At 47.9% G+C, this 26,775-nt stretch overlaps 2 protein-coding genes across 2 annotated transcripts in view; one reads left to right on the top strand and one right to left on the bottom strand.

The window, feature by feature from the left end:
* Positions 1 to 799: 799 nt before the first annotated feature.
* LOC135913720 (uncharacterized) lies at positions 800 to 4,911 on the bottom strand. Its single transcript, XM_065446323.2, has 3 exons — positions 4,503 to 4,911; positions 2,604 to 2,926; positions 800 to 2,084 (listed from the first exon to the last, which is right to left on the bottom strand). Exons 1-3 carry the CDS (start codon positions 4,874 to 4,876, stop codon positions 889 to 891), a joined length of 1,893 nt encoding a protein of 630 aa, XP_065302395.1. The 5' UTR covers positions 4,877 to 4,911; the 3' UTR covers positions 800 to 888.
* Positions 4,912 to 18,532: 13,621 nt separating this feature from the next.
* Positions 18,533 to 26,775, top strand: part of dor (vacuolar protein sorting-associated protein 18 dor) — a 42,858-nt gene continuing 34,615 nt past the window's right edge. Inside the window, exons 1-7 of the mRNA XM_065446315.2 lie at positions 18,533 to 18,987; positions 19,332 to 19,402; positions 20,329 to 20,438; positions 21,266 to 21,447; positions 23,614 to 23,701; positions 24,204 to 24,283; positions 26,100 to 26,212. Of these exons, the coding sequence (XP_065302387.1) occupies positions 18,898 to 18,987; positions 19,332 to 19,402; positions 20,329 to 20,438; positions 21,266 to 21,447; positions 23,614 to 23,701; positions 24,204 to 24,283; positions 26,100 to 26,212 (734 nt within the window). The 5' untranslated portion in view covers positions 18,533 to 18,897. The remainder of the gene's footprint in view (positions 18,988 to 19,331; positions 19,403 to 20,328; positions 20,439 to 21,265; positions 21,448 to 23,613; positions 23,702 to 24,203; positions 24,284 to 26,099; positions 26,213 to 26,775) is intronic.

Here is a 26,775-nt window from a genome sequence, read left to right on the forward strand (position 1 = left end):
ATAACAGGTGCTACCTACCTTACTACCACAACAGCGCGATTGCTTTCAGTTCATTTGAACATCGCAGTAATCATAGTTGTGACTGCAGTATGATCACTGGCATGGACAACACACATACACACACGCTTACACGCACACACGCACACACTCTCGTTCTCGCCTCAACTGTTGCTCCGCCGAAAGGCATATTCGTACGGTTTGCAATTTGCGGAGAAACTGAATGTCGAACTTTTTTTGCCAAATGCTTGCGTTCGACCTTATATTCCGCTTCAGCATTACTTTCGAGTTGTTCCTCTGGCTCTACATTCATGTCACCAGCGCAATATGAAGGAGACACTGCGAGAAAGACGCCAACGACATAAAACATGGACGGCTACATTTATTAACCCTTATCCACCCGATTCCATGGGCATGTAATCCCCCACAGTTGGTGTGAGCCACAATGTCAGAGGATACTAACTGAAATTTGGTTCTTGCTCGTGTAGTCATGTGTTAAGCAAACTTCAGCATGGGTGTACAGCCCACCGTTTGTAGTGTCTGCGTCATCTCGTAGTGTACGTCATCTCGTAGTGTATACCGTTTATATTGCGTCAACATCAACGAAGGCCACCGATTGCCCGCTGAACAGCATTACTTAGTTTCTCCGGCTTCTCCGGAGCTTATGCTTCAAACGGCTGCACTTGATAGGCGACTGGTGAATACACACCCAGGCATCCGAAAGGTAGCGATACATTACGGAGCAGATCCCGTCTAAATAGTTGCAGGTACATTGAAACACACACGTACACCTGTTTTCGGCAACGGTACAGACACTCTCTTTTAATGCACTCGCGCTCGCACAACTAAACTCTTTTTTTCTCACTCTCCTCCCTCAGAACTGCAACCCCGTCAGATGCGCACCGCCAACTCTATCATCCTCGAGGAGTTGTCCCCGGAACCGTCCTCGACGTTCCTTTGACCCCCAGCTGCGGCGGCCGTCTCTCGAGATCCGAGGTCGACCTCAAAGTGGTGGTGGTTGTTGCCAGGCCGCATCGGTGGCGCCACCACCGGGCGATCGTGGTCGCTGTCGGTCGCGCAGAGGTCTTCCGCGCAGAGGTCGTCGTCATCGTCGCTGAACATGAAGATGTCCGCGACCTCCCCGTCGTCGAAGGACGCCTTCGCCGCGACCGTCCCCGACCGCTGGCGCGAGGACGTCCTCCGCGCGAGGGCGCTGCCGTCGTCTTCGGAACTCGCAGCGGAACCGGAACACCGTTCCGCTCTGGGAACTCGGTGGCGGCGGTGACGGTTGTGCCAGGTGCCGGCCTGCCCGCTGAAGTCTCCCCTGGCGGCGTAGTTCTCGAGACTGCCGCGGTCGCCGCACCAGAACTGCTGCTGGCGCTGCTGCTCGGACGTCGCGGGCGGGTGCGGGGGCGGGAAGTTTGCGGGGGGACTGTGCCTGAGGGCGTACAGGAAGGAGCCGCTGCCGAAAACCGAGTCCCGACGCCGGACCGCGGCACCGCCCCTGCCGTTGTCGTCGTTGGAGAGGCCGTTTCCCCAGCAACGTCGGCGCTGCTGCTGATGCTGTTGGTGGGGCTGGATCAGAAGACCCACCGGACAGTAGTTTCCCACCGCGGGCCCCGTAGGGGACAGGCTGCCGCAGCGACGGGTCTCGATCGGTTCTGGCGTCACCCCGGCCGTTGTCGTAGAGGTCGTCTGGAGGACCTGCTGCTGCGGGACCGCGAGAACTGTCCGCTCTTCGTCGGCGGTGTCCGGCGTAGACGTCTGCCATCCAGGACAGTCGGTCCCGGAACGCTTCTGCTGGACGACGACGGACCTCTGGAGGACCGCCGTCGTCATGGAGCCGTCGGCGTCGAAGGTCATGAGTTCGCATGCCTGTTCCGCGGAGGCGTCGCCCTCCGAGACGACTCGCGCCGTCTTCCGGCCGTAGCATATACGCTCAGTGGTCTCGCTGAAGACAGACCTGCCGTCGCGGAGGTTCACCCGCTGCTCCACGCTCTGCAGGCGTTCCACGACCACCTGGCTTTGCACAGTGGTCGCGGGACACTCGTCAAGACCCTTGCGCAGGTCCTGGAACGAGCTGCACTCTGCAACGGGAGGGGAATTGGGACCTCACCCAGTTTGCATTCTGTTTAACTGAAACTTGATATCTGGAGTATCGCATCTGCAAGGCACTTTCGAACTCGTAAGTGCAGCATGTCATATCGGATGGCCGCCTTCACGGGCCTAGTTGCTGTTCTTTATACGAACAGTTCTAACGCGGGAACATGTTAAAGCGAAGTTCCCCGGGGGTTGGCACGCTCATCGTTATCTCGCATATAATTATCATCATCATCAACAGCAGCAGCATATTTTGTGTCCCCTGCAGGACGAAGACCTCTCCAGCGATCGCCAATTACACCCCTGTTTTGTGTTAGCCGATTCCAACTTTCGCGTGCAAACTTTGAGATATGTTTCTGCGAGAAGCTTCCTCTCTTAATCTGTATATAGCCTGCGTCAGATGCTTTAGAGGGCGCAAGCCCAGCGTGTGTAAGGGTTCTCAAAAGAAAACGTTGCCGCACTAAAAAAAAAAAAAAGTGATGCACAGTTAGCAGCGAACATACGACCTTGGTTGAGAGCGTCCGGCATGTAGCAAAGCTTGACGTAGCCGGTGGACCAATTGATGTCGTCTTCTGCGAGGCAGGCGTAGTCGTCTGCTCCAGCCGTCGCACCGATGACTGTGGTGGGGTCGAGAGTCCCCGCGGGTGACAGTCCGGGCTTGTTGGCAGACGGACTTCGCGGCGAGCCTTCTGCTAAGGCGCCGGCGACGTCTGCCGCGACGTTTGTGGGCGCCTTCTGACTAGCCGGGTCCTCGGGACTAGAGACGGCCGAGTCACTCCTGGTCTTCAGTTTACGGAAGCCCCAACTTCTTCGGCGGTCTCGGCCGTTCCTATGCGATACAACGGAGGTTAACTGTTCGGTACACCGTGTGATACAACTAACGCTATAGCGAAGATGTTGAAGGGGGGGTGGAGGGAGGAGAAACTTAAGATACAGTTATGAGACCTATACGGTATTCGATCGTCAGAGAACCGATGATAGAACGCTGCAGGTTTTAGAATCGTATACCTTCCGCCGTGTTTTCTTAATCCATTTTGTTTTCTTTTTCGTCGGCTAACGTTCGCTGGAACACCGCGTGGACAGTTAAGCTGCATATTTGAAACGAATCGGTGTATGCGAAAAGAGCAGACGACACTTCTCTTCGACAACGATGTTTGAAATTTCTGGTCTAGTTGATGAATTCCAATCACTAACGCGCGCTATTGTGCATAAGAACACTATGACTGGGATATACGTTCACGAAAAGTATATCCGCCACTGCTTATCTCAACACATCGTTGCGTAGTCGATCGACACGTATCCCTCGATGCGACTGAACGAGCGGCGTCCAGCTGTTTCGGTCCACTCGTGAACAGTTTACGGAAGGACGCGTCGCGAGACCCGAACCATTAGACGACATGCACACTGGGCGCTAAAGTCAGTGTTTACCCTACGAACCCGGTGGCAAATGCACACCGCGCTGTCCAGATTCGCCAGCCAATTACGTTCGCTCATTTGCACGACGTCATGGGGAATACTTGGATTTCTTCGAATGCCGACGTCTTTCTGCGTGGCCTTCGAGATCCCACCGGCGCCAAGGTGCGGTGTTGGAGGCCACGCAGTTACGCTTAGGTTGGAGCGCGGTGTCACAGAGAAGGTTTTGAGGGTGGAGCTCGAACGATATTCTTACGTTGTCATCACCAGCTACAGCTGCGCGTCCTTCGTGTAACTTCTGCCACACTTGAGTCAACCCGCGTTGGCCGTAGGGCTAACAGCTAAGATTACTGAGATGGAACTCTGCAGCTGCTGCAATCGTTCATCTACGATAGGCTACCATACACTTCAGCTAACAGGTTTCCCTGTAGTATTCCTTGTACGGAATGGAATGGAATAAAACATTTATTGATGAGGCAAAAAAAAAAAAGTGGCGGAACGGAGCGGTGCAGGGTGGGTCCCTATCCCAAGACTCCAGTGGCCATCGCGACCCGCCCAGCTTGGTCCAAGAGGCCCTTCTGGGCCTCGAGGTCAGCAAGAGCGAGGATGGCCTCCCAGGGCTCCCTTAGCAAGGTGAGTACCAAAGGTGAATTAATGGCATGACGTCTTTTGGCGCACTCCCATGTTACGTGAGGCAATGAAGGCCATGAGCCGCGCCACGGGCAAGAGTTAGTGTACAAGGTTGGGCTTATTTTATGGTATCTACCCAAATGTGGGTATGTATCCGTCTGCATTCTTCTATATTTCTGCGCCTCCTCAGTAGTTTGTGTGGTGGAGCGTACTGTTGCCGGGTTCTTCGCTGGTGCTCCAGTAACTCTGGTTGGCGGAACCGATACCAGAAGCTCCCGTAGACACCATAGCGCAAGATCTGTCTAGGGATTTTTCTAGAGCGAACATTAAGCACGTCCAGGTGGCGAGACAAAAGTGTTCACCTGCGCCACCGTATCCTCTCCTCCGCCGCGGAGGACATGACGACGCCCATCAAGGACGTGGCCCTCGCCGAGGGACCTCCTCCCGGGGCCTTGCCGCTGTCCTCGGCCGCCGTCGAAGCGCTGCCGGTCGACTGCTGGTCGACTCCGGCGTCGCGGAGGTCCGCGGGCGACGCGTAGGGGGCCGCGGCGGTCGACGCCGGCGCCTTGCGCAGCCTGCTCCATGCGCGCCGGAAGAACATGGCGTAGCCGGGCACCAGCAGCGGTCCCGACCGGGGCGCCGAGCTCAGGGCCAGAGCGTCGGAGCGGGCCTGCTGCGGCGGAGGCGGTACGGGCCGATGGGCCGTGGATGCAGCGCGCGAGCCCGAGCCGCCCATGCTGCCTTATTTCTTTTCCTCGTCCTCGCCTCTCCTTCTTCCGCGCCCGCGTGTGCTGTTGCATGCGGCGATGATGCTTTCTGCGTCTTCGGCTGGCGAACGCAGTCCCATGCTGTCTCACAACTAGATCTGCTTAAAGGGACACTAAAGTGAAAAGTGATTTCTTCTGCATCAGTAAATCACCGTTCTACAACACCAAAAACACCACCCTTACAACGATAAGACGCTTGGTAAGCCAGAAAAAGCGCAAGAACGAAATACGGGTGGCGACACCTACTTAAGTTCCCGCACCTGGGGGCTGTGACGTCATGGATTTTGATGGCATCTTCTAGGGCCTACTAATTATATATAGCGGTACAGATTGACTACATTGTGTTTTAAAGGAACCAAATATTAAACATCCCAAGTTTCGGGAACCTTTATTCAGCCAACGCGGCCCAAATGCGAAAACAAACTTTGGAATCCCTGACGTCACGCTGACGTACCGGCGCTGGCGTTTCGGCGCAAAATTCAAATACTGATACTTGGACCTTCATTTTCTCATCTAATATTCAAACTATTTTCTTGAAATGACTGCCTGCAGGGTTCTCAAACAATGATTTATTAGTCTACACTGATTTATTGTTTCCCTTTAGTGTCCCTTTAAGGCTCGAAGTGCTGTGCTTGCGTGTACTCGTTTTATTATGCGTTGCATATTGCAATCGCTCAGTTCAGCCCTTGGGCGCGGCCGGGCAGCCACCATTGACCTTTAGCGCAACCACGTGACGTGACGTCACGACAGCCGGAGGAAAAGCTGGGCCCCAACTCGTGCAATACGCAACGCATTCTTGGCTTAACCAAGCTAAGCCTGGCCATTTTTTTTTCGATGACAATTGTATTTAATACACTCCAGGCAGATTCCGCTTTCGTCGGCGTTGACGCCAGCTTGAGGTTCCGTATGAGGTTCAAGTCCCGTAAGATCGCGGTCGAGCGTTGTGTTATGTAGGTGCCAGGGTGAGCCATGAGAGGGTGAGCCGAGAGGGACGACTCCTTGATGCGGCGGCGACTTCTCGCGCGCGAGTGGGAGGAAGGCGGGGAGGATGCGCGCCGTCTTCAGGCGCGCGTGAAGGGGAAGGGGGGTGCAGGTGAGCGTGCATCCTCTCTTCTACTCCGGCCGCGGCTGCGTATGGCGTCCGCAGCCGTAGAGTATATAGATTCTACAACTGGGGCGAAAATGCGCGTCAGTACACCATTTCAATCGCGACTGTATACCTCTTCCCCGCGGACCGTTGCGTACAACTGTTGCTCGTTATTCGATGGCACCCGCCGTGGTTGCTCAGTGGCTGTGGTGTTGGGCTGCTGAGCACGAGGTCGCGGGATCGAATCCCGGCCGCGGCGGCCGCATTTCGATGGGGGCGAAATGCGAAAACACCCGCGTGCTTAGATTTAGGTGCACGTTAAATAACCCCAGGTGGTCGAAATTTCCGGAGTCCTCCACTAAGGCGTGCCTCATAATCAGAAAGTGGTTTTGGCACGTAAAACGCCATAATCTAATCTAATCCTATTCGATGGCGACCGCTCGAAAAATCGAGCCCACCCGAGGGCTGACGAGGCGCAGTCGAATGCGACGCATGGTCGGCTCCCCGACGCGAGGTTCTTCGCTCGTTCGGCTTGGCGGGCCTTCGTCGGTGACCGCTCGCCCGCGCCACAATGCGGTTGCGAAGTTTGGACCGTTGCCACCACGCGGTCGGAACGAAAACAACTCCCGGCTCGCTGCCGGTGGAACGCTCGTTTAGGTTGCTCAGTGCGGGGAGAATTCGTATTGGTATGGCAAGCACATCCACCTGAGATGGCACGTTCAGGCCTGATGTGTACACTCTAGAAACAGTTGCACCCTTTGGAGTGTATATCTGCCACACAACGATAATCGTCATCTGTCTTGCATGCTTTTCCTTTCTGGAAAACGCTGCGCTCGCTGCTTTCCTGTCGAGAATGCTCTGTCATGCGGATAACGCGCATGCCGTTCGTGACTTGGAAGTACCGGGCTCGCAGCGTCAAAGAAAGGAAATGCGGGCAAGACGGATGACGATTATCGTTGTGTGCCAAATATACACCCCAAAGGGTGCAACCGTTTTTACACACTCTTAAAACGGTTGCACCCTTTGGGGTGTATATTTGTCCCACAACAATAATTGTCATCTGCCTTGCTTGCGTTTCCTCTCTCGAAAACTCGGCGCTCGCTACTTTCCTGTCGAGAATGCTGCGTCACGCTGATAACGCGCATGCCGTTCGTGACTGGGAAGTACCGGGCTCGCGGCGTTTAAGAAAGGAAACGCGGCCAAGACAGATGACGGTTATCGTTGTGGGACAAGGTAAGCCCCAAAGGGTGTAAATTTTTTCTAAGAGTGTAGAGTGTACACTCTAAAAAAGCTTTACACCTTTTGGGTTGTATTTTGTCCCCAAATAGTAGTCGTATATATATATATATATATATATATATATATATATATATATATATATATATATATATATATATATATCGGTCGAATTTCGGGGAACCGCCTCCCCTTCCTATCCCTTATATATAGACTTCACTGACGAGAACAAGTGGAGAAGTCTTATGGTACATTCGACTGGTTCCCACCGCCCTCCAACTCAGTTTCCAAGCGGTGCCGAGCTCCCTCTCGAGTTTTGAAACCAGGGAGAGACTAACACAGCCGAACGTATACAGGTGCTCCCGGAGCAAGTCACGTGACCGAGATTCTGCCGGTTCTCGCTCGCGCTACCAGGTCGAATTAGGGGAGAGCGCCTCCGATCCGCTCTGAGATGCTAGGGCACGGCGCGCTGAATGAACCAGGAGATCGAATGTGTTCCAAGCATTCGGTTTTCAATCGGCCGAATGTAAACTGCTCCGCGAAAGCACTCGAAAGAGACCAGTGTAATTAGAGTGTGTCATTGATAAAAGTTGTCGAGGCACATGGCTTTAATTCACACACAAGCGCACCTTAAGTTCTCTAATTTCTAAGGCTTTCCGAGAGAGATGCACAAAACAACAAAACAAGCCGTTTCTTGGGTGCGGCCCGGCCCGTCGTCTGCTAGCATACTATACGCGCCAGCAGACGATACGCGCCGCCAGACAGGGCGGTGCACTGGACGCTATAGTAACGGGCATTGCGTCACGGGCGTTTCGTATCGATTTACCAGGGACAGACGAGTCACGCTCCCCAAAGCGTAGGAAGGACGTCGCAGGCGACAAGAGAGAAGCAAAATATCGATGCATTAGTAAAGATTGGGCGGACACGAGAACGTGCCTTCCGGTGGAGTTGTCGATCACGCTGCCTTCGCGTGGTCTCCCTACGAGCAAAAAGGCACGGCATACGTCGCTGGCCGCCGGATAAAAAAAAAGAAAAAGGAAGAACCTTGAACTTAACCCTTGCTTAAATAGACACGAAAGGAATATTTAGTCATTTCTTTATCGCATATCTCTTTTGTTGATGTTCCATATAGCTTCCTGTTGCCCGTGACCACATCGCAAGCGATAAAGGTTAGCGTGACGCATATATACCTATACGCCTGCGCTTTGCGACGAAGGACCGTAGTCGTCTGTCGTGCGCTGTCTGAGATGCAGACGATTTTAAATAGACTTTGCTGGGCGCCGCCATTTTAGGCCCTTAACCTGAACATGCTTTGGAATGTTATTGTGTTGCCAATTTTGGGACATATACAGTCGTGCAGATGTGCTTAGCGTCGCGCGACCGACCGATCGAACCACGAACGGTTTTAGTTTCTGCTTTTTTATACATACATACACATACATACATACATACATACATACATACATACATACATACATACATACATACATACATACATACATACATACATACATACATACATACATACATACATACATACATACATACATACATACATACATACATACATACATACATACATACATACATACATACATACATACATACATACATACATACATACATACATACATACATACATACATACATACATACATACATACATACATACATACATACATACATACATACATACATACATACATACATACATACATACATACATACATACATACATACATACATACATACAGCAAACTGGGGGAAGTTCTTAAAGAATACTGTTGCATTAAAATGAACTTTGGCAAACAATTTAATGGGTTGGGCAGGTAAATCACAGTCTGTTGGGGATCCTGAATGGGTACCAATGGAAGTGATGTGCTATCGTGGACAGCAGACAATTAGGTCGTAATGCTCAAGTTTAACAAGAAATAGTGTTACGGTTAAGCGTACCGAAGGCCCATACATAAGGCCTATATAAACATGCCTTTATAGTGGAAAGCTGTGTTTTAATATCTTGGGGTACGTATTCCTCTTAATTGAGCAAGTGTTCGATGGATCTACGTTTAGCGAAACCGTGTTGAGAGTCAGCTATAAACTGTAAGCTTCAGAAGAAATTTGGAAAGACGATAATTATTAACTCGCTGTAGACCTATTAAAGAAAAGATGGGAGGGTAGAAATAGCTCTGTAATTTCTCAGAACGTTTTTATCGCCTTTCTTATAAATGGTCGTGACTCTTGACAGCTGCACATCAGCTGACAGCTGCACAACTTTCCTGTCGTCAGTATAATCTTGTAAACATAGGCAAGGCACGGCGCAATTAATGAGAGCATGCGCATTTTACAGGCAGGCTTTGAATGTTTAGAGGATCGAGCCTTGACGTATCTCTGAGGCCATTACGAATAGTAGACGCGTCACTCTTCCCTGTCGGGTCAAGGAATATACGGTCTCCTGTGCCCTTTCACCTAAGAGTTCGAAGACACCGCTGCTGTAGCGGCTATCGCCCAACTTCCGAAAAGAACTTATTAAATGCACTTGCTAAAAGTGAGCCTGCTAACTCTTTTCCGTTGACGGTTAAACTAGCTATTGCTTTAGACTGCTTATTGATGTTAAAACGCGAATTATAGTGTTTCTAGTTTTGTTTTGGTCTATGTGAACAATTTCTTCCATAACAAGCTGTTACAGTGGCATTTCTTAGCAGATCGAAGCTGCACTGTTTTAAATCCTCCGGTTCATCATCATCATCATCAGCAGCAGCAGCAGCAGCAGCAGCAGCAGCCTGGTTACGCCCACTGCAGGACAAAGGCCTCTCCCATACTTCTCCAACAACCCCGGTCATGTACTAATTGTGGCCATGTCGTCCCTGCAAACTTCTTAATCTCATCCGCCCACCTAACTTTCTGCCGTCCCCTTCCCTTGGAATCCAGTCCGTAACCCTTAATGACCATCGGTTGTCTTCCCTCCTCATTACATGTCCTGCCCATGCCCATTTCTTTTTCTTGATTTCAACTAAGATGTCATTAACTCGCGTTTGTTCCCTCACCGTATCTGCTCTTTTCTTATCCCTTAACGTTACACCTATCATTCTTCTTTCCATAGCTCGTTGCGTCGTCCTCAATTTGAGTAGAACCCTTTTCGTAAGCCTCCAGGTTTCTGCCCCGTAGGTGAGTACTGGTAAGACACAGCTATTATACACTTTTCTCTTGAGGGATAATGGCAACCTGCTGTTCATGATCTTTCGGTTCTTCGGTTCTTATAATGTGGCAAGCAATTTGTATTTCTTTTTCTCCCAAGGCGGATAGCGCGAGGCGTCATCCAAGGTTTCCGTGCCTTCCTTGTAGCTTTAGCATGAAGGAAGAGAACGTTCATTATAAATCGGAAAAAAAAATCCAATTAAACTCTGGGTAGGCTTATTCAGAAGTGGATTTGTTGTAAACATTGTTCCAATATCAAGGCTATATATGAAATAACATCAAGTCTATACGGCGAGATTTGCTAGCGGCAGCCTATATTGTTATGGCCTTTGGGACCATAATGTTTTTCTGCACTTATAAAGACGGGCAAGTGATCACTAATGTTCATGGCAAGGGGGCCAGAGCGAAATACATTGCCATGATTAGTAATAATTAGGTCTAATACCGATGACGAGGAATGCTGTAACTCGTGTTGGATTTGTCGATTACGTTTTCGAGGCCCGCGGTTTGGAGGGTATAATGTAACATTTGTTCATGATCAGCGCTGTGACTATTCATATCAATGTTGAAGAAGTCTCCGCCTAAAGAACTCAAGTAATTTTGGGATAGAAAAGTAGCTGTGCGTTGAAATACACGAAAAGAAATCGGCGAGATCACCATGGGGGGGGGGGGGGGACGATAAGTTTGCAACTGATGGGGATGTAAAATATACCAAAATAAAATGGCAGTCTCCCCAGAAAATCTACGGGCGCGGTGGTCGGCCGTGCTGCTCAGCTCGGAACTCCAAGACCAACTTTGGGGTGTCCAGCGAGCCAAGGAAGCCGCACGGGAGCAACAGCTCCCAGTGGCCATCTAGGCGGCCCCAGGCCCGGGCCTCCCAATCGCCGGATTCGAAATAAAGTTATCACATCACATCACATCACATAAGGTGAGCCGTGAAGACTGAACCGGAACTGTCTGAATGTTCTCATTGCTCCGACAGTGGTCGGGTAATAATTGAACACGAGTTACAATCCTTAGCGAGAAGTGCGATGTCCTACGCCGCGCTTTGTATGATGCGGTTAAGGAAAACAAATGAGGTGTGCATCCGGAATATATTAGATGACGTCAGTGTCGTAGCGGTACACCAAGTCTCATATAACAAGATGACATCGGCGGAGCAAGCGAAGCCAGCGAAGCTCGCCAGCAAGCACGTTAGTTTATCGCTTTTGTTTGAAACCGAACGTATGCTCAAATCTATTGTTAAAAAGTGTTCGTCAACGTCGTGTGTGACAAGTGTGTTATATTGAATGGGTGTAAAAAAGAGCAATTTCATTCGTCATGATTCAAAAGAAAGCAAGTCTGCGCATGCGTATCGGGACTGCGCCACTCGCACTACACTCTAAAAATGGTTTACACCCTTTGGGGCGTATATCTGCCACACACACACACTTAAAATGGTTGCATCCTTTGGGGTGTGTATTTGTCCCACAACAATAATCGTCATCTGCCTTGCTGGCGTTTCCTTTCCTGAAAACTCGGCGCTCGCTACTTTCCTGTCGAGAATGCTGCGTCACACTGATAACGCGCATGCCGTACGTGACTGGGAAGTACCGGGCTCGCAGCGTTAAAGAAAGGAAACGCGGGCAAGACAGATGACGATTATTGTTGTGGGACAAGATACGCCCCAAAGGGTGTAAACTTTTCTAAGAGTGCAACGATAATCGTCATCCGTCTTGCCCGCATTTCCTTTCTTTAACGCTGCGAGCCCGGTACTTCCCAGTCACGAACGGCATGCGCGTTATCAGCACGATAGAACATTCTCGACAGGAAAGTAACGAGCACAGCGTTTTCAAGAAAGGAAATGCGGGCAAGACAGATAACGATTATCGTTGTGTGGCAGATATACGCCCCAAAGGGTGTAAACTTTTTTTTATAGTGTTTCGCCAGAGGAATTCCGATGGCATACGTTCGGGGACCGACGACGAGCGAAACGTTTTCGCCAACTTACGACTTGACGTGCACGTCACATTCGTAAAATCGTAACACGTGTCCAAATTTGTAAAGACTGTTGCGAAGACGGTTTGGAATATTCGGTGTAGAGTCGTCATTGGCAGGTATGCAAACGTATACGTAGACCACTTAAAGATGCGGTAGAGCCCGCACAGCAGCGTATACGCATTCGGAGGAGCCATTTGTTCGCACTTTCGCAACGACAGGAGCACCTGTCATCGCACCTGTTGCGCGTGGGACCACCGCATAATTTGCCGAGCCCTGACGCAATCCGCGCGACACCTTTGTCACCACTAGCGCACATGACCAAGCGTTTATATTGTGCATGTTTTGTTTCATTCTTTCTCACGATGGAGCCCGCGGTTGACGTTCCCAAACATATTCCAGCCACCGCAAAATTCGCTTCGGTAGTCCGTTATTAAACCGTTAATTACAAGCCCTCTTCTCTCACACCCAACACGTAAGGTTATTAGGCTTATCTTGCCTATTTATTTGATTACCTGATTCCTTTTTCTTCTTTTTCTCATTTTGTGCGAGCACGCAAGTGTTATTCTGGACATTCGAATTCAGCCATATTCTCAGCCCTGATTGGCTGACCACAGTGCAACTGCGCCCTCTCTGATTTGCATGCGAAAAAATGCAAACACCGCTGAAATTGACAATGTACGTCAGTTCGGGAGTCTGCGCAAACGCGAGACTTACGACCTCCGCAGACTTTTCTTCCCACACGTAAACAACAACAAACGCGCATATCGCAGGTTTGGATTTATTGCACCACGTTATCGTTAGGTACTGACGGACTGTGCTCTACGTCTGCTGCAGGGCGCGTTCAGGCATGACTTCCATGTCGCAGCTGATAATGAATCTGCGACATGAAGGTCTGCGGCCTGTTTGTTTGTTTCTCAAACTTCGGAATGCGCGCGGGCGTAAGCTTGGCAGAGCTCCCACGTATGTATATACAGGTACGTGGTATAGCGGGCGACGTTTCACCAGCATCCCAAACCACGCACTAGACAATTCGTGCAGCTTTATACATACTGACACGTGTACTTATCTTTATCGGGCAACCACGTTTCGCCGCTTAACAACTATAATCGCACAGCGAGGGACGCGCCTGCATGTATCCGACGTTTCTGGAAAGTTATCGATGCTTCTATCCGCGTGTCTGTTGTCGCCGAACCTTGTGTTATCAGATTTCATCGCGTGACACGAATGGTGTAGAACTTTGTGGAAGACACGCGGGTCCCATCAGTTAATCTGGAACATTCGACGACTGATCTATAAAAGCCGACGCGCTTGACCCGCTGATCAGATTTTCGACGATCGCCGACTGTGTTCGCCGCTATTGTTGTGCTTTAAGTGTAGCCTGTTTTGTGGGCACAGGTTCGCCCAATAAAAGCTAGTTTTGCCTTTCACAGTACTGCTACTGTGTTCTCTCTTCACCGTCACTACCCCGCACCTCCACCAGATGTCACGTGGTAGTGACGGTGAAGAGAGAACACACTATAGCAGTACTGTGAAAGGCAAAACTAGCTTTTATTGGGCGAACCTGTGCCCACAATACAGGCTACACTTAAAGCACAACGATAGCGGCGAACACAGTCGGCGATCGTCGAAAATCTGATCAGCGGGTCAAGCGCGTCGGCTTTTATAGATCAGTCGTCGAATGTTCCAGATTAACTGATGGGACCCGCGTGTCTTCCACAAAGTTCTACACCATTCGTGTCACGCGATGAAATCTGATAACACAAGGTTCGGCGACAACAGACACGCGGATAGAAGCATCGATAACTTTCCAGAAACGTCGGATACATGCAGGCGCGTCCCTCGCTGTGCGATTATAGTTGTTAAGCGGCGAAACGTGGTTGCCCGATAAAGATAAGTACACGTGTCAATAAAAAAAAAAATCGATTACGCCCTTTGGGGCTTATCTTGTCAGCGCACAATAATCGTCATCTTCGATCTTGGTAGTACGCTGTTAAACAGATACAAAGAGACAAAAGATACAAAGATACAAAGGGACAAGATAAGCCCCTTTGGGGCTTATGTTGTCCCGCAACAACAACCGTCATCTGCCTTGCTTGCGTTTCCTTTCTTGAAAACTCAGCGCTCGCTCTATATACTTTCCTGTTGAGAATGCTGTGTCACGCTGATGACGCGCAAGCCGTTCGTGATTTGGAAATAGCGGGCTCGCAGCGTTAAAGGAAGGAAATGCGGACTAGACAGATGACGTTTATGGCTGCGTGGCAAGATACGACTCAAAGGGTGTAAACTTTTTTAAGACTTTACACTCTTAAACAAAATTTCACCCGTGAAGTTGTATCTTGCCACACAAGAAGTCAGCTACATGCTGACCTCTATTGATTTGATATGTTCTGTTAGATCTAATAAAATAATAATCACAACATGCAATAATCGTCATCTGTCTTGTCCACATTTCCTTTCGTTCATGCGGCGACCCCGGTACTTCCAAGTCGCGAATTACATGCGCGTTATCAGCGTGACACAGCATTCTCGACAGGAAAGTAGCGAGCGCAGCGTTTTCAAGAAAGGAAACGCAAGCAAGGCAGATGATGATTATTGTGGTGATTATTATTGAGAATTTTGTTAGATTTAACAGAACATATCAAGTCAACAGAGGTCAGCAAGTCGGGACAGTGACATGGCAAGAGAAAAAAGAATTCTAATGAGCTACTAATAGAAATAAACATGCGAGAAAAAGTTCGTATTGCACACAGTGCTACGAAGGACAATTCAGGGATGATTCAGGAAGCTAACCTAGCGGGACCCGTCGGAACGCGCACCCTAACGCCGGTGTCGGTGATGAGCTTTCACTAAAATAGCAGCCAGCAACCTGTAACCTAAGTATTAACTAGAAACCAAACCTAACCTAACCTAACAGGACGCGTCGGAACGCGCAACTTCACACCGGCATCGGCGATTAGCTGTCACTAAATAACAGCCCCTAACCTATCACCTAACAAGTAACCGAACCGAACAGGCCGTCGGAACGCGCAGCCGGACGCCGGCGCCGGTGTAGAGCCGGCGCCGCACGCAGGAACATGAGTCGGATATAGAGAAGAGTGCCGATGTGTCACGCTCGATACAGCGAAGCACTTGAAAAAGCTTGGGTACAGCGAAGAACTTGCACCGGATAAAGTGGAGCGTTCGCAAAGTCTAGTTTCGGCAGAGGCAAAACAGACCCTTACGATTTCCGAATGGTGTGACAGCTTGGTTACGGAGTTTCGCTGTCCTTGTCGCACGAGTTGCTGGGGTTGGCATAACTCTGCGAATCTCTGAAGGCAAAGGTTTCTTTTATAAATAGTCTGACGCAGTCGCTGCAGAAGCACGCGCTAGAACAACTATGATCCGCTTTTCACGTAACCGCAAGAAAAAAAATGCGTACAAACCGGAGAATCGTATTATGCGATCACGACGAACAATTTCTTGTTCCTTACCTTCTAGTGGTCTGCATTTTTCTCAAAGAGATGGCCTTGTAGTGCGCATTCGCCGCAGCTGTGGGATCCTTCGAGAAGGGGGATCCGCTGCATTCAATGACGTTATAGTTGGAAAAACGTGTTAACGAGGTGCAACTGTATACATTACGTGGGACCGTCTATTAAAGCGCATAAACAATTCTGTTCAGAGTATCGATTTCATCACCACGGCATCATGATCCCAGTGGCAAAAAACGAAGTTCCATGACTACTTTTGTGTACACGGTATTAGAATGACTTGGTGGATAATAGAGAGTATTAACGTGCCTGGTATTCCAGTATACGTACGCAAAGGCATTAGCGTAATACTGGATTACCGGGCGCTGGTAGCGCCGTCTTGTGACGCTTCGTCTAACAAAAATGCTTTGTGGAGACGTTTACGTGTTCCATGAGTGTTCTTGTCGGTAAAACATTTAAAAAGGCACCGTGATCCCCATCGTACCGCTGCCGAATATTTACACCAACAGTGAAGTACGATATACTTTGTCTGGTTCAGCTCTGCTTCGCCAGGTGGCGTCACCATCCGGCCGCTCAGGTTTACGCCTACGCTAAACCTGGAATCCACTTGCATACACTCTTAAAACGGTTGCACCCTTTGGGGAGTATATTTGTCCCACAACAATAATCGTCATCTGCCTTCCTTGCGTTTCCTTTCTTGAAAACTCAGCGCTCGCTACTTTCCTGTCAAGAACGCTGCGTCACACTGATAACGCGCATGCCGTTCGTGACTGGGAAGTACCGGGCTCGCAGCGTTAAAGAAAGGAAACGCGGGCAAGACAGATGACGATTATTGTTGTGGGACAAGATACGCCCCAAAGGGTGTAAATTTTTCTAAGAGTGTATATCGAAATACCATACGTTACTAAACGGTTTGAAACTGTCTCTGTCCTCAGACGGGATAAGAACATAACCGTGACCACTCTTGATTTTGCCAGTAGGCATCTTGTACTACACCTCTATATGGCCAGGCCTGTTCATTGTGCCCTGTACGTACGGGCGTGTGCTTTTAGAATATATACAGAATTTTTAAAACTCGCCTGTGGCAGATAACAGAACTGCAGTCCTCCAGCTGTACTGTTCGAAGAGGCGGACATTACGTCCGCCTCTTAAGCAAATTAGCAAATTAACATTAGCAAATTACTTGCGGTAAATATGTCCTATTGCTCCACTTACTTTTTGAACAAAACGTCATTTTGTGCGGTGAAGCTTAAAAGTAACCCGAACGTATCTATTTCGTCACAGGCTTTGGGAATGAATATATCTCTAAACTCACTGCCTACAACTCACCAATTGCAATATGGCCCCTTAAGTAAGTAATTGTAATTAATTAGTAATTATTTGTTAATTTCTCGATCATGGATTTCGATATGTCATGCTAATAATGTCCACACTTTTGAGTAATCCAGCTTCGTGGCTAGAATTTATGCAATTTTTTAAAAATTCTTTATAGTCTAAAAAAGACCCTGCATATCCCTGGAAAGTCATCACGAGACATTAACAAAAACTTGTCACAACCTTGTGCTGCACAACTCGGATACTGAATTTAGCGTGGCTCGTCATAGGATTGAGTTCGCAGCGACGCAATATACACTCTTAAAAAAATTTACACCCTTTGGGCGTATCTTGTCCCCCAACGATAATCGTCATCCGTGGTGCCGTACTTTCCAGTCACGAACGGCATGCGCGTTGTCAGTGTGACGCAGCATTCTCGACAGGAAAGTAGCGAGCGCCGAGTTTTCAGCAAAGGAAACGCAAGCAAGGCAGATGACGATTATTGTTGTGGGACAAATATACACCCCAAAGGGTGCAACCGTTTAAGAGCACTCTTAAAACGGTTGCACCCTTTGGGGTGTATATTTGTCCCACCACAATAATCGTCATCTGCCTTGCTTGCATTTCCTTTCTTGAAACTCGGCGCTCGCTACTTTCCTGTCGAGAATGCTGCGTCACACTGATAACGCGCATGCCGTTCGTGACTGGGAAGTACCGGGCTCGCAGCGTTAAAGATAGGAAACGCGGGCAAGGCAGACGACGATTATTGTTGTGGGACAAGATACGCCCCAAAGGGTGTAAATTGTCTAAGAGTGAGTGTTGTGGGACGAGATACGCCCCAAAGGGTGTAAATATTTCTATGAGTGTAATACATATCTGATGAATATGCTAGCTTGTATACAACCGCATCCCTCTAGCCATGTATGGTAAGTCGTCGCAGCCGAGTTGCAGGCGCCCGATAGAAATGTAACTCTGTCAACATCAAAGTGGCCTTTTGAGTGTCCACACTCTAAGAACAGTTTACACCCTTTGGCTTGCCCCTTCTGCCACGCAAAAATAATCGTCATCTGCCGTGATGCGTTTCCTTTCTTTATCGCTGCGAGCCCGGAACTTTCCAGTAGCGAACGGCACGCGCGTTATCGGCATAGAACAGTTTACACCCTTTGGAGTGCCCCCTCTGATAACGCGCGTGCCGTTCGTAACTGGAAAGTTCCGGGCTTGCAGCGATAAAGAAAGGAAACGCACCAAGGCAGATGACGATTATTTTTGTGTGGCAGAAGGGGCAAGCCAAAGGGTGTAAACTGTTGTTAGAGTGCACATGTCTGTGAACAGCGCGAGTCGCAGAGGTCAGTTAGCAACAATGAATTCTGTCATGGCCGCCTCCACATGCAACATGCAATTGTTTGTTTACAGTTCTTGCTAAGCATTCGTTACGCCGTGTTTACAAATAGAAATCGAGGCTGATTTCATGTGTTAGGCGGAGTACATAAGCAAATCGATACCATTTGATGTGTGCATATATAAAGTGCAAAGTGTTGTTTACGAAAGAGTAACATGCGCAGTATGTAAACTGTTGATAGGAGGTACGGTGGCACAACGCCCCCCACGACAGGAATTCAGTCTTAAAAGCTTAGGAAGTTCTCATGCATCAACCTGTTCGCCAATATTAGTTCTTTCTAATCGTGATCTACGAGGCTAAATAGTACAAAAGATGGCGTCTTTGTTTGACCAATATGAAGAGGTGACCTCGCAATCGGCCGGTTATCTGGGCTCTGCCGGCCGATCCGCTTTCCCAGAACTGGTAAGCTAGCTGTCAAGTTATTTCGCCGCTATTATTGTTCTTACTCGTCACAAATGTGTAACCGTGATCTCTAAGGAAGCCAGCTCCTTTTAACGTTTAAGTGGTTCCCTTGTGACAATCGGCCTAGATTAACGAACGGGGCCCACTGGTTTCTGTTTGGGCAACTCAATGTTGTTTGTGGCTGATGCGTCTCAGTCAGATACCAAACGACAAGGACTGATTGTCGAGCGGGGACACCAACTGGAGGCACCGAAAGAAAAAAATAAACGTGTCTCCAAATGGCCTCAGTTACAACCGTGGTAGTAGGTGCAGGGGTTGTACTCGGGAGCTTTTCCTCTTTGCAGACGACGGGCTACATCAATGCCTCGCTCGAAATGGAAGCGCCGATCTTCAAGAAGACGAGGATAACATTCACGTAAGGTTCTTTTGGCTAGAAAGCCGATTCAAGCGCTTAAAAAAACTACCGGTGCCAGAGAGACCTACTGTCAAGCCCGAGGACGCGGGATCGAATCCCGGCCGCGGATGCCGCATTCGGATGGGTGCGAAATGAAAAAACGCCCGTGCACCATGCATTAGGTGCACGTTAAAGAACGCCAGGCGGTCTAAATTAAATCGGCGCCCTCCCAATCTGGCGTGCGTGATAATCGTATCGTAGGTTTGCCGTAGAACCCCAGAATTTAATTTTTCCCCTCTAGGGAGAAATAGTAAATGTATAAAAAGAAACGAAAGCAAGAAAGAAAAAAAAAGAAAGACGGCGTTTGATAGTTTCCTCGTAGATCAAGCAGCGAATTCGAAATTCGAGCATACTTTTTATTTTGCACTTTAAGAGGACCTGCCAATTATAAAATTGTTGAAATTGAGCACATGTTCCACATTTCGTTAGAAATTTAAATGCTTGCAATGCATAAGAAATGCTGTACACTGGACAGTCCTGAACTAGGCAGTGTCATCATTTCTCATTGCAACTTGTGGAATCTACTGTCTAAGCTCCATATATATCTCGTTTACCGTGTAGCTTTCTGTTTGGTGCAGTATCATAGAATTTCAACTAGTTTTGTGTCTCCAGCAATTGGTAGAGGTATTTCCTTCTTGAGAGCAATATGTGTTTAGTTGGGGTTTCTTGTAGTACCTGTGTCTTTTACAACATTAAATCTGATGGGCTGATGTGTTCTTGCGTGTGCTCAACATTGACCTTGTAGCTTCAGGTCAGTTCTCTTGTAGCAGCGTTGCATTGGAAGATGAAAAATTAATCACTTGGTGGATATATTGTTTGATTGATTCAGGCGCTGCCTTTACTCAAACATGTGCTCAGCGTCGTCCTCAATGTCCTGCTCTCAACAGGCCTCCTCACCCAATCACACACTTGGTTGTCAGCAACCAGATCCTGGTCCTCGCCATGGCCAACAAGTGCCTTCTTCGCATCACCATCACAAATCCAAACAATCCGCACGGTAAGTTTGTTGTGCCTTTCTCCATGTCACTTAAGTTCAAGAGGAAACCTTCACATTGGGTTTCTGTTTTGGAAAGTTGCAGGAACGGGCCGGCTATTGTTCGAGTCGAATCAAAAGCTTAATGCGGTGCATACAAGAAAGAACACCTAGTTTGTGTTGTACGTTTCCCTCCTCTTGTGACCATTTCTGCAAGCCTAACTTTTTCCTAACGTGAATCCTTACTGTCTGGTTCTGCTTTCTATTGTCCTGAGCTTCATTTGGCTGTTCCATTACCAGCTTCGTCTGGTAGCCAGGCAAGTGTATTATAGGCGTTGAAAAAGTTTCACAGAGCCACTTCAAAACAGCGTAGGGCCACATATTTGTCACGCAACCATGACAACTTCGTTCTGTTCTGACATTGTACAAGAGTGCTATGCTTTATTTGTTTACGATCGTACAGAATAAAAGGTGACCGTACGAAAATTAAATGACCAACGCGAGTTGGTTTCTTCTTTGCATCTTAGTCGTTTCGCTGTTTATGGGCAGTTTAACAAACCTGTCCAACTCGCCAGAGCCCGTACTCTCAGTAGATTGCTTTCAAAGGTTTCTTTTAAAGATATATTTCTGAGATCACTTTCATCATGCGCTGACCGGCTAAGCCAGCGGACAGGACACTGCTTGTTCCAGTAAGTTGTTGCAATGGCCGACTCACTGGAGACATCGCAACCAAGGGAAAAGCATCCCAGCGAATGATTTGCGAAGAATGCAGTGCCTGTTTCAACAGCTTTAAGTTTGTTTTCTCTCATATAGAGTTTTCTTCTATCTCTCTCACTCTTTTTTTGTCGCAGAGGTTGATCTGATCCGGTCACTCGGAGACAAGGGTCATGCGGCCAAGATCTACCAGCTGTTCCTCGACCCCCTGGGTCGGCACCTGTTGGTCAGTGTGGTTCACTCTGACGGCGAGACGTTCTTCGACAACTGCTACCTCCACCAGAATGCCGCAAAGGCTCAGTCACTCGCGAAACTTAAGGTTTGTCCGTCATTTTGTCATGCCGAACTAAAGGCACATGAAATTCAGGGAAGCATTCCTACACGAGAAAATGTATTTGAGACATGGCAGCAAGAAGCATGTGCTCGCAGCTTTAAGTCAAGAGAGAGGAAGGGAAGGGCAGAGAGGTTAATGAGGGTTTGTTCAATTTGCTACCCTACATATGGAGAGGGGAAGCAAGACAAAGAAAGAGGCAGAGGGGCAAAAGCACAAATGCTCAAATCATGCATGTGAGCTGTACAACGGCCAGTGTGTCTACAGTAAGGCACTCAAATCAGTTGCCTTCGGGTGTTGTAGAAGAGCTTGTACTATGGCAGGTTGGGCTGATGAACAATGAGGACAGGCTCCGAGCACTTTTGCTTTGGTAAAAAGCTGATTTTCCGGTCTCCTCAAGGCACATTTGAGAACCTAGCATTGTTTTGTCGAAGCGAAGGGAGAATAGGGGCAGAGGCGGCGATCAATTTAAGTATCCATAATTCGATTGATCTTTAAGCCAAGTTTTGCCTTGGCACCCTGTCTTTCTTTTCGTTCAGATTTTAAGGTATTGAGCTACCTATTGTATATCCTTTGTTGTCTGTTCACTAGATAGTGAAGTAACCAGTATCGTCGCAGATTTCGATGTTGTCTTCATGAAGCTGTCCTCCTTGCCATCTAGGGTAAGACTGAGACAGCACTGAATTGGAGGATTTACCTTGGGAGCCAACTGTGATCGCCGCATCCAAATACATATTAAATGCAGAAATGCTCCTATTAGATAACTGCTGAGCTGATGCGAAGAACATTTGTTGTATGTAATATAGAAAGCTGAATTGTTAAAACTGTAGGAAGCTAGATTTTGATAAAGGGCTTTTTAGTTTTTGAAAAAAATTGCCAGAACTTGCTTAAGCTTAAAAATAATTTAAGCATGAAGTTTACAAATTCGTAACTCTGTGTCAGTTACAGAGACCATGGTTCTGTAATGTTGGAAGTTCTTTAGAACACCTGCAGCGGAGAAACTTGATACTACTATATGAACTTACATGAAATTGTCACAATGTTTAACGAGAGTTTCATAAAAGTCCTACTCACAAATTGGTTGTATACATGTCAGAACTGTGTATAATGCATCATTTTTTTCCACATTTAGGTGTCTCAGTAGTCGTAGTTTACAGAATTGTGGCACAATTTTTTTTATTGCCGAGTTACAGATTTGTAAACCTTATGCTTCAGTGTTCTTAAATTCCGCAATTTTCACCACTTCTGTCAGAAAATTGATCACCTAAATAAAGGATTTGTTCCCTGAAGTTGAGAGATTCGATTTTCTTTTTTCATCCGATGAGACTCTGTAAATTCAGTGCAGTGGACGCCAAGCGAGACACTTTTCTTTGTTCTCTCATGTTCAGGTGGGGTCACCTGAGCTAAAGCTGCTATACATTGAAGGAAAATATTCAGTCAAGCTAGCTCAACACCTTGTTCATCCAGAAGTCTCGGGGTTTTCTGTGAGGCAGTATTTCACTTTGTTGCGCAGAAAATTGCCTCCGGACGTGCCATTGCTGCTTCTCAATTTAAACTGCACATGCCAGAACAGACGAGTTGACATGTTCTTAAGAGTGATAAGAAGGGCTAGTGGGTGGCTGTTCTAGTGCGCACTGCTCATTCGTCCATGCTTTCTGTACATTTTTATATAGTGCAAGAAGAAAGTATAGACATAATATCCATGTGACCTCCGCTCTCTGTGAGTAGGCCAGTACTGATGTCGCATTTGAGGCAGCGTTGTCTGCAACAGGTAGCGCCACTCCGATTCTGTATTTTGGTCATTTTCTCACATACGCAAGCTTTGTTCTCACTGGGAATGACGAATTCGTTAACGCACGAGCCTAATCTTCCACTCTAGCTTGACTTAATACTCTCCTTTAGTGTCGCTTTAAGATGGCAGCTGCCTGGCAAAGACATTAAAGTAGCCGTCTGTATTGAGATTTGGAACGCATTATTGGTTGTGAACCTTGCACGTTGTCCGCCTTCTGTTAGTGCCAAAATTGTGTCTAGCAACTGTAGTCATTGCTGTGATTCACTAGTTTTGAACCCCGGCGAATCGGAACTAGCGGTACGCTGTACCACGTGGCCACTACGAGGTCAGTAATGACCTCCTGCCATTTTTTTTTTTTTCAGGGACACGTCATCAGTGCTGTTGGCTGGAACTACGAAAACCCTCCTGAAAGTAACTCAACAAGCTTTATTCTTGTCGGCACAACCAAAGGTATGTGTTGCCACTAGTTGCTCGCCTAATTTGCTCTTGCTTTTTTGTGATTTGTAAAGGCACAAATTTAGGAAAAATTGGCACCCACCTGAGCTGTAGCACAAAGCTACAAAGGAAACCCATACAGATTTCTCAGAAAGAAAGCTTTGCACTCTGAGAAAAATTTGACCTGGTTCAGTGTTCTTCATAACCAGATTGTGGTTTTGGCATGTAAAACACGAGAATTTCAAATTTATTTCTTCTTTAAAGATGCAGGATTAACCGTACCTGCTCAGACAATTTCAAAATTTATGACATCGGGATGAGCTGGCATGGGAGCTTCGTGGTGGCGCTCCCACCTGCGTTTCGTTTTTGTATCTTTTCTGGCTTTAGCCGAGGACTCCTCTTACATTAGTAGCGGCAACTTTTGTATTGCAGAAGTGTAATTTACTAATACAGCTCACCTTGATACATGTTCCCCTCTAAGCTGTGTTTGACTTGCTGATGGTACAAATTGCCGCAGGCATGATTTTTGAAACCGAGCTGGCCGCCACTGACGACCGGTTCTTCTTGCAAGGCTCACCGGAGCGGTATTGCAAACTGGTAAGTTGCCATTGAAAGGAAAGCGAACAATCGTTGCATTCTAACGTATGGTGCAGAAACAAAGAAGCTTGAAAAGAAGTTAAGGGCCGCTCAATGAGCGATGGAACACAGAATGTTGGCCACAGTGCTGCAAGACAGGAAAAGAGCGGTGGTGATTGGAGAGCAAATGGTTCTAGGCGATATTCTGGCTGACATTAAGAGAGAGAGAGTGAACTTTAATAAGCACCAGCAGTTTAGTCGGCTGGGCCTAGGCCTCCCACGATGGGACGTCGAGGTCTTGCCTCTTCGCCACTTCGTAGGCCTGCTGGGTCGCCCAGAGTTGGTAGTCGAGATGGGAGCTGCGCAGGGCGGCGTGCCATCTCGACGAGAGGGTCACAGGATTAAGGTCTTGATATTGGTGTTTGCACCCCCATAGCATGTGGGGGAGTGTTGCCGATTCAGTTTTACAGACCTTGCACGTCTGGCTCGGGTAGATGTCGGGGTACATAGTGTGATAGCGTGTGAGGGAGGGGTATGTATTCATCTGTAACAGGCGAAGGGTGGTTGCCTGTGCCCTGTTTAACTTGCGGTGAGGGGTGGGGAAGGTTCTTCTCGCGAGATAAAATGACTTTACAAGGTCGTTGTATCTTGTAAGGCGGTAAGAGGGAAAAAAAAATATAGTAGGCTGGGACATGAAATGTGTAGGGTGTATAAAGAGTGGTCTACTGGAGTTGCCGGATGGGTGCCAAGAGAAGGGGAGCACATTGGAGGACGCCAGAGAAGTAGGTGGTGTGACGAAATTAGGAAATTTGCAGGCACAGGATGGGATCAGCTAGCGCACGAGAGGGGTAATTGGAAGTCACTGGGAAATGCCCTTGTGCTGGATGTGGAGATAAAGATAGGTTGATGACGATGGTGAACTTCGCATCACACGCACAAGTACTACACGTGAATTTCTTTATAATGAAGCCGCATCGGGCACAAAGGTGCCTTCGCTGTATCCAGAGTTCCTTTAAGTGCGTGCATATTGGTTACATTGCGATGTCAGTGAGAAACATCATAGACTTAATTCATTACGTCTGATAGTTTGTTGCATCCAATAATTTATTATATCTGTGCTCTTTATATTAAGGTTAGACTGTGTCTGATACTGAAACTCAAGGCCTGCAGGGGGTTTTGCAGCTGGTGCGACTGGAACGCTCTGGTGCCACACCACGTTGCACTAGGCAGCAGAGGGAAAGCAACTAAGGGAAGCTTTGCCTCAAGAACTCCCATCTAAATAGCATGGAAATAGAGAAATCATTTCGCTTGGCATTCACTGCACTCAATTTGATATAGTTTGTTTCACTCGGAGCAAAAAACTTTGAAGCACCTCTGACGGTAGAGAGTGAATGTTTTATTTGGGTCATCACTCCTTTGCAAATAATCTCTGAGGATGGTAGAAAAACACACAAGAAAACTGTAGCAACAATTTCACAACTCTAACTCGGAGATGAACAGATGAATGATTACGGAGACGATTCCGTAAGCTGCGCCTACCGAGACATCAGTAATGGACAAAAGCAGTGTATTACACACCGCTCTGAAGCTTACATGTAACTTGTGAGCTAGACTTTTGCAAAACCCTCATACACGTTGCAGAAATTTCAGCACAACCTGCAAATTCGTAAATCACATTTGTCCACTTCAGATGCTCTCAGACGTGTGGTTTACAGACCTGCTACGCTATCTGTTTTTGGCTGGAAGGTTATGTTACGAAATCCTTGTAAAAAATTAGGAAGCCCTAAATTAAACTGAGGAAATGTGGACAGCTTTGTTGTTAAACCTTGTTTCCCAGGTCTTCCAGCTGAGTCAAGACCTGAGCATAGGGCCGATAATGGGCCTCGAGGTTCGGCGCTTCGTTCCACGCAGCTTGGACCAGCGGTGCTTCATCGTAGTCACGACTCCAAGGTATGGAGCTGGCTTGTCTCATCTGATTTGCAACATCTTTATCTAGAAAAAAAAAAGCCCCAACTGCTTTAAGGGGCCCTGAAACCCCTTTTTGAATGTAGTAAGCAAGCATTGCCGATCCGTTAACAAGTCTCTCCAGTGGACATGTGAGCCAAGTATTATTGCACTGCATACCACAAAGAATTTACAATTTTATGCCAAAAGCAGTAAAAAATTGCTTGCTCTTCCACAGTGTCGTCATGCAGCATCTTCGCCAGCAGCTGGACCCACAACAGCTATTGACTGCTTTCATGATCACGAGAACATTCCCGCTACTACAGTTATTACTCGTTTGAGTTAAGTAAATGAAAAATGTAAACTTATGCTATCTCAAAAAGAGAGAAAAGCCATTTGATCTTTCCACTGCCAGTCTAAACATGACAGTTGCATGTTGCAGTGTCTGCTGTGCATGGCCTCTGAGATTAAAAGCGTAGCATAGATATCACGGACAGCCATGGGGGGGCCGCCATGGGCCGCCTCACTACCGAGACGTTCCAACCTTTGGGCAGGGTTAGTGAGGCGTT

Source organism: Dermacentor albipictus, chromosome 8, assembly GCF_038994185.2.
Source record: "Dermacentor albipictus isolate Rhodes 1998 colony chromosome 8, USDA_Dalb.pri_finalv2, whole genome shotgun sequence".
NCBI classification, from domain to species: domain Eukaryota; kingdom Metazoa; phylum Arthropoda; class Arachnida; order Ixodida; family Ixodidae; genus Dermacentor; species Dermacentor albipictus.

Excerpts from the sequence above, each read along its gene's own strand:
- LOC135913720 (XM_065446323.2), bottom strand. The coding sequence starts at position 4,876 with ATGGGCGGCTCGGGCTCGCGCGCTGCATCCACGGCCCATCGGCCCGTA. Across the intron at positions 2,927-4,502 it reads GAGAGGATACGGTGGCGCAG|GAACGGCCGAGACCGCCGAA; the intron begins GTGAACACTTTT and ends TGTATCGCATAG. Across the intron at positions 2,085-2,603 it reads GCCGGACGCTCTCAACCAAG|AGTGCAGCTCGTTCCAGGAC; the intron begins GTCGTATGTTCG and ends CTCCCGTTGCAG.